The sequence below is a fragment of the Bison bison genome, unplaced genomic scaffold (genome assembly GCF_000754665.1).
Source record: "Bison bison bison isolate TAMUID 2011002044 unplaced genomic scaffold, Bison_UMD1.0 scf7180017864163, whole genome shotgun sequence".
Taxonomy (NCBI): Eukaryota; Metazoa; Chordata; class Mammalia; order Artiodactyla; family Bovidae; genus Bison; species Bison bison.
The window spans coordinates 6,930,544-6,938,808 of NW_011494735.1; the positions used below are offsets into that span (position 1 = coordinate 6,930,544).

General features: G+C 40.6%; 1 protein-coding gene across 1 annotated transcript in view; it reads left to right on the forward strand.

Moving 5' to 3' along the window:
• The window catches only part of GRIP1 (glutamate receptor interacting protein 1), a 464,606-nt gene that overhangs the window by 352,480 nt on the left and 103,861 nt on the right, over positions 1-8,265 (forward strand). The window contains exons 12-13 of the mRNA XM_010841627.1: positions 4,279-4,434; positions 5,096-5,251. Coding sequence (XP_010839929.1) covers positions 4,279-4,434; positions 5,096-5,251 — 312 coding nt within the window. The remainder of the gene's footprint in view (positions 1-4,278; positions 4,435-5,095; positions 5,252-8,265) is intronic.

Consider the following 8,265-nt stretch of genomic DNA (forward strand, 5'->3'; position numbering starts at 1 on the left):
GACTGGCAAAGTAATGTCTCTGCTATAGATGGAGAAGCTCTACACAGTCAGCAAAAACAAGACCAGGAGCTGACTGTGGCTCAGATCATGAAGTCCTTATTGCCAAATTCAGACTGAAATTGAAGAAAGTAGGGAAAACCACTAGACCATTCAGGTATGACCTAAATCAAATCCCTTATGATTATACAGTGGAAGTGAGAAATAGATTTAAGGGCCTAGATATGATAGAGTGCCTGATGAGCTATGGAATGAGGTTCGTGACATTGTACAGGAGACAGGGATCAAGACCATCCCCATGGAAAAGAAATGCAAAAAAGCAAAATGGCTGTCTGGGGAAGGCTTACAAATAGCTGCGTATCTGAGGTTATTGATATTTCTCCCAACAATCTTGATTCCAGTTTGTGCTTCATCCAGCCTGGCATTTAGCATGATGTACTCTGCATTTAAATTAAACAAGCAAGGTGACAACTTGCTGTACTTGTGTTCTGACTTGGAACCAGTATGTTGTTCCATGTCCAGTTCTAACTGTTGTTTCCTGATCTGCATACAGATTTATCAAGAGGCAGGTCAGGTGATCTGGTATTCCCATCTTTTTCAGAATTTTCCAGTTTGTTGTGATTCACACAGTCAAAGGCTTTGGCATAATCAATAAAGCAAAAGTAGATATTTTTCTGGAACTGTCTTGCTTTTTTGATGATCCAGCGAATGTTGGCAGTTTGATCTCTGGTTCCTCTGCCTTTTCTAAATCCAGCTTGAACATCGGGAAGTTCACAGTTCATATACTGTTGACACATGATTTGGAGGATTTTGAGCATTACTTTGCTAGCACGTGAGATGAGTGCAACTGTGTGGTAGTTTGAGCATTCTTTGGCATTGCCTTTCTTTGGGATTGGAATGAAAACTGACCTTTTCCAGTCCTGTGGCCACTGCTGAGCTTTCCAAATTTGCTGGCATATTGAGTGCAGCACTTTCACAGCATCATCTTTCAGGATTTGAAATAGCTCAACTGGAATTCCATCACCCGCTCTAGCTTTGTTCATAGTGATGCTTTCTAAAGCCCACTTGACTTCACATTCCAGGATGTCTGGCTCTAGGTCAGTGATCACACGATCATGATTATCTGGGTCATGAAGATCTTTTTTTGTACAGTTCTTCCGTGTATTCTTGCCACCTCTTCTTAATATCTTCTGCTTTTGTTAGATCCATACCATTTCTGCCCTTTATTGAGCCCATCTTCGTATGAAATATTCCCTTGGAATCTCTAATTTTCTTGAAGAGATCTCTAGTCATTCCCATTCTATTGTTTTCCTCTATTTCTTTGCACTGATCACTGAGGAAGGCTTTCTCATCACCGAGGAAGGCTTTCTTATCTCTCCTTGCTATTCTTTGGAACTCTGCATTCAAATAGGTATATCGTTCCTTTTCTCCTTTGCCTTTAGCTTCTCTTCTTTGCTCAGCTATTTGTAGACAACCATTTCGCCTTTTTGCAATTCTTTTTCTTGGGGATGGTCTTGATCATTGCCTCCTGTACAATGTCACGAACCTCCGTCCATAGTTCTTCAGGCACTCTGTCTTTCAGATCTAATCCCTTGAATTAAATGACTTACATTTAACCTGCCACAGATGTCACAGAGCCAGACATACATAGGTGGTCAGAATCTTCCTTACTGAGTTATCAATTTGGTTTGACAGCACTCAAAACTGCCCAGTAATTTTAACAGCACTCCATAAAGAACTGGGTTAAAAAATGAGTGGAGAATTCTGAAGTTCACACACTGTGTTGTTCAGTTGCTAACTCACGTCAGACTGTTCGCAAACCCATGGACTGTAGCATGCAAGACTCCTCTGTTCTCCACTCTGTCTCTGAGTTTTCTCAGATTCATGTCCATTGAATCAGTGATGCTATCTAACCATTACTCACTGTACATCATTTGAAACACATGATATTTTATAGAGCTCAATAAGTGGCTATGGGTGTAGATTAGCCAGACCCAACACTGACTGCCTCTTGCTAAAAAGTCTTCTGGTACACCCAAAAGTAAAGTGAGGATGGCGAAAGAGACTTGCCTCGAAATGCTCTTTATCACAAGGAAAATGCTGCTACAGTGTGTACATGGACCCTCTGGCTGATATTCTTATTCATTCACGCATGTGTTCCTTCACTCATTCACTCGTTCATCAGCCATTATATGCCAGGCTCTGTTCTAGTTGCCACAGTGCATCTAGTGAGCAAGGCAAGCAAAGTAGATTCCTATTCTCATGGGATTTACATTCCAGTCTAGAGAGACAAGCATTAAAAGTATATTAAATCAATAAAGCCCTTTCAACTATGAGGAATATATTAATAAAAAAGCAATGGAATAACATAGGAGAGACAACTTCTTCATCCAGGGAGGTCAGAATGACTTGGCACCTGAGCCAGCCTTGTAAACAGGTAGGAGAATATTAGAAGTAGGAAGTGTGCGAAGGGGTGAAGCTAGAGAGATAAGTAGGGCTCACATTTGATTCTCTTTGTTACTGTAACCCATTGAAATACCTTAAATGGGCGTTGCATCATCTAATTTATGTATTTAAAATATTCTGTACTATGGATCCTGGAAGGTTGGTAGGTAAGAGATGAACCAGGGAGCCAAGTCTGAAGATTTGGCAGTGGTCGAGGTGAAGGAGATGGTAGCTTGGTAGCTTGAAAGTAGACTAGTGGAGAGGGAGATAAATCCCAAAACTAGAAACTGAAGTATATAGAAGCAAAAGACCATATGTTCAGGACTACAAAATGATGGTGGCCATGAAAGTGTGCCGCAGATTTCTCAGTCTCTCAACTTGTGTCCAGTGAATGAAATTTGTAGAGTGAGAAATATACCTGTTTCCTTAAAAAAAAAAAGAAAAAGTATTCATTGGCAAGTAGATAGAAAGTATATGGTATCAATGCTATTAAATAAAGAGTCACTAGTTTTTATTCTGTGTGCCAGCACCATGCTAAGCACCTTGGTGCATATTCTCAACAGTTGGCCTCTGGGATAGATGCTTTTGTGATCTCTACTTGACATAATGAGGGAACTGTGGCTTAGACAGGTTGAGTAACTGGTCAAGGTCTGATAGAGAAGATGGGTTGGAACTGGAACGGAAATACAGGTGGCCTCAGCCCGTGGTGATCTGTTCATGCTTTTGTTCCATGATCTGTCTCATTCCAGAAAGGCTGAGATGTGTCAATGAGGCTGATGTCACTGATGGTGTAATTTAAACTCTTACCCAAAGAACTCTCCTTTAAATACTTAGAGTATCTGACCTCACTCCATGAATAAATACTGCAAATTCATTCATATGTAAGGCACCTAGTCTTAGAATCATGACAATAGAGATAAAAGTCCATATTTTATTTTTCATTCTTTAAGACAGTTAAGTGAAAATTTTCCAATCAATATAGTAACAAACATAAAAGCGCTCATACTTTCAGACCACTGAGTAGAAAGTCAAATCAAACAGTATTGAAATTAGAATGGAAGTATGATATACATTTTTTAAAACATAAAGTGGACACCAGCATTTTGAAATTAGCTTTATTAAAATTTTGTGGCATCTTAAAAAATACAAGAATATTTGAAATAGTTTTAATAATTAAATGCCTTCTTTCAAATATAAATACAGCTTTTAAAAATACCCCCCAAATTGTAAAGTATGTTGACACTTGCATCTTCTTATTAGGGTATGGATAAGATCCTGATAGAATAGTTTATTGTAGTTCAAGTGATGAATAGTAGTGTAATTAAAATGTCAGAGCAGTAAATTGTGATATGTGACTAGTACATCCTTTGAATCAGGAGCCAGTATGATTTATCATTCATTCTTTTCTTTTTCTCAAAACAAGAGCTACTAACTGGCCAAGATTTGCAAATCTCTAATTACTAATCTTGTGCCATAGATCTTGCAGGGTTGACTTTTAAGTTAAAGAAAAAAATGTTTTAATCTCTGCTGTGAAGCACAGGGGGAGATTAGAAATTGATTCAGTAGTCATCTTAAAAGGAGAAAAAAATGGGCTGGGGAAAGACATGCATTATTGTTGGGAAGATGAAAAGTTACCATCTCTGGTGTTAATCATAGGTTTTGCTGACCACTGAGAAAAGGGCAAAGCCAGTTTTTTTCCTTTTTTTGTGCAAGCAGGCTTCATTTTTTTGTTGTTGTTGTTACTTTTTATTTGTGCAGTTCAGTTACTTTTTCCTCTTTTTTGGTTCTTTGTTTGTTTGTTTTTTCTTATTTCTCATCATCACTTCATGTGGGCAGTGAAAATTCAGAGGAGCGACAGGCCACTTCCCTGGGACTTCTGGGCCAGCAACCACTGCAGCCTTCACACCTACCATCACTATAACTCGTTCCACCCTGACCATTGCAGAGCGCCAGCCCTGACAGTCATGAAAGCGCCTCCTCCAAACAGCCCTCGTAATGTTCCAGGCTTTCTCCTCCTGGTCTTTTACTTAAATTATATTCTTCTCATGCCTTCTTCATCTGATTCATACCATATTTGGTTTCATAGGTGTGGTGTCTTTTTTTTTTTATAGTAGCAACTTCTCATTTCTGTCATCTCTTAAGTCTGTCTTTTCCATCAGAAAGCATTTGTTGTTAAGAGAGGATGTAAATGTTCAGAATGATTTATGTGTGGTCAGGAAATAGCAATGAAGAATAGTATATAGAAGATAATGTTCTCAGACCTTATTTGTGTATATGGAACCACTTGTGAAATTCATGCCAGAAGCTGTCTATGAAAATGAGATTATGTATCTGAAGCATTGAGTTGTTGTTTATGGAGAAACTTGCTTTAATGTTTTCTTTTTTGTCTAAAGCAAAACTCGTAGAGCCTCTCTGTGTTGCATTGTACTTATGGAGATCGATGCTGCTCCTTAGGCATTTCTGGGCTCTTATAACACAGATTCTAAAGCACTGTCTCCATGGCTCCTGAGACTTGGTCTCTGATTGGTTGGAGCCACCTACTAGCCATTGCTGTGCATCTTGTGTGTCTTTCTGGATTGTTGCTGGTTGACAGGTGTGGCAGGCTTACACACCCCCTGAGAATGCTCTGTGCCAAGTCTTCACTCTCTTACAGCAGCTTTGGTGTCTTCATCCTTCTCTCCCACCTCCATGAGTGCATACAGCCTGAGTTCCCTGAACATGGGGACTTTGCCTCGAAGCCTCTACTCCACTAGCCCACGTGGAACCATGATGAGGAGGAGACTGAAAAAGAAAGACTTCAAAAGCTCACGTAAGTGAAATGTTAACCGATGTCTTTTGGCCTGAAAAAACCTGTGGGTCCATTGGCATCTTGGATGTAAGGAAACCTATAGGAAGAGTGTTTTGCAGGAAGAAGATAAGTAGCTCACTACCCTGTGCCAAAGACCATTGAAATGATATCCCTTATCGACATAACAATTGCACCACATACAATTTCAGACTGGGTTAGTTCGTACTACCTTTGCCTACAACGTTTTATTTGAATTTTTTTTCTTGCTCTTTTGATCTGATAAAATCAAAGATGTAATTTTTTTCTTTAAGACTCCTTCCTTATATTCTGGGTACCTTTGAACATAAAACCATTGTTCTTTGTTTCTTATTGACTAAAGCTGGGTCCACCTACTCACTCTGAAAACTGTATCCCCTTTTGGTAAATATGAGTCCCATGTATTTGTGTAGTATTATTATAAATTTCCAGAGAAGGCAATGGCACCCCTCTCCAGTACTCTAGCCTGGAAAATCCCATGGACGGAGGAGCCTGGTAGGCTGCAATCCATGGGGTCGCTAAGAGTCAGACATGACTGAGCGACTTCACTTTCACTTTTCACTTTCATGCATTGGAGGAGGAAATGGCAACCCACTCCAGTGTTCTTGCCTAGAGAATCCCATGGACGGAGAAGCCTGGTAGGCTGCAGTCCATGGGGTCGCACAGAGTTGGACACGACTGAAATGACTTAGCAGCAGCAGCAGCATTATAAATTTCATATTTCATGAACCATCCCTGCAAAAAAAGACTATAATAAGTTTAAACATGCCTTTCAAACTATAGCTTATTCCCCTTAAATGTGCCTTTTCAATCTGTATTTCATACCTCAAGATTCTAATACTTTCACAGGGAACCTGCTCCACTGACAAGCACTGCCGTAACATATTATCTGTTACCCACTTAAGTGTCAGGAAGATTGAAAGGATCCTTATCTTTATAACAGGTATCCTAAAGACTAGGAATTTCAACTACGACTCTTAGAACTATGATCTTCTGGGACAGGCAAGCATGTTACAGACTAGGAAAAACTAGGAAGATGTGGTTGGCGGCCTGCTTCTGGATAGCTGCTTGTCCATGTAAAGAAGAAAGGGTGATCAAATGCCTTAGGGAAAAAGGGAAGAAACACATCACTCCTGAATTTTTCTTTTGTGGGAGTGGGAGGGCAGAGCATAATCTCTCATCATAATCATGTGAGTTTTAAAGAAAGAGAACACCTAGTTTTCCAGCCAGATCTAACCAGTGTAGAGAGAGGTAAGTGTTTCTTGTATTTTTTTTTTTCTGGTGGCCATGATTGTGTTTCCCATAAAAACAACTCAAAGAAGATGGGATCTCTTCTTGTGTTTACTATGGAGATAAAGTAAGGAACACTCTTAAGCTACCTGCTGCTGCTGCTGCTGCTGCTGCTAAGTCGCTTCAGTCCTGTCCGACTCAGTGCAACCCCATAGACGGCAGCCCACCAGAATCCCCCATCCCCGGGATTCTCCAGGCAAGAACACTGGAGTGGGTTGCCATTTCCTTCTCCAATGCATGAAAGTGAAAAGTGAAAGTGAAGTCGCTCAGTCGTGTCCAACTCTTAGCGACCTCATGAACTGCAGCCTACCAGGCTCTTCTGTCCATGGGATTTTCCAGGCAAGAGTACTGGACTGGGGTGCCATTGCCTTCTCCACTTAAGCTACCTAAAGATAGCTAAACCCAAGTACTTCAAGACTGGTGTTAAAGAGAAAACATTCTTGTGAAGAGAGGTGGTTGGATCTATTGGCTCTTCAGCTTGTTTGCCAGAGAGTCATCTTCAGAAATGGGTCTGTGGCCAGGCCTCCCAGCACCACCAGCAGTGTGGAAGACTGGCCATCACCCATACTGGGAAATGGTCTCTTCATGTTACAGGAACGCGAAGGTTTGCTTACAAAGGAAACCATGGCTAACCACTGCTGTGGTGTATTCCTGGTTTTGATGTGCATATCCCTTCAAATATAAGATTTGTCATCTTTAATATAGGTAAATGGAAGGAAGATTGAGTTTAGTCAAAATGCGAACAAGGAGCTTCTAGATATTTCTTAGCTAACACTAGAGGGTAAATTATTTACTCTTGAAAGAAACAAGTTGAAGGCAGCATAGTGAACTGGTGATGAGCCCAGATTCTTCTCATCCCAAAGTCATTACTTTGTAGCAGTAAGACCTTGAGCAAGATTTTTAAGCTTTCTATATCTTGGCTTTCTTAGCAACAAAGTGAGGCTAATTATAGTACTTACCCCATTGGGTAATTGTGAAGATTATATGAAAATGCATATATATATATATTATTGCCAGTCAGTTCAGTCACTCAGTCATGTCCGACTCTTTGTGACCCCATGGACTACAGCACACCAGGGCTCCCTGTCCATCACCAACTCCCGGAGTCCAACCAAACTCATGTCCATTGAGTCAGTGATGCCATCCAACCATCTCATCCTCTGTCATCCCCCTCTCCTCCTGCCCTCAATCTTTCCCAGCATCAGGGTCTTTTCAAATGAGTCCGCTCTTCACATTAGGTGGCCAAAGTATGGAGTTTCAGCTTCAACATCAGGCCTTCCAATGAACACCCAGGACTGATCTCCTTTAGGATGAAGTGGTTGGATCTCCTTGTAGTCCAAGGGACTCTCAAGAGTCTTCTCCAACACCACTGGTCAAAAGCATCAATTCTTCGGCTCTCAGTTTTCTTTATAGTCCAACTCTCACATCCATATATGACTACTGGAAAAACTATAGCCTTGACTAGACAGACCTTTGTTGGCAAAGTAATGTCTCTGCTTTTTCATATGCTATCTAGATTGGTCACAACTTTCCTTCCAAGGAGCAACGGTCTTTTAATTTCATGGCTGCAGTCACCATCTGCAGTGATTTTGGAGCCCAAAAAAATAAAGTCTGACACTGTTTCCACTGTTTCCCCATCTATTTCCCATGAAGTGATGGGAACAGATGCCATGATCTTAGTTTTCTGAATGTTGAGCTTTAAGCCAAGT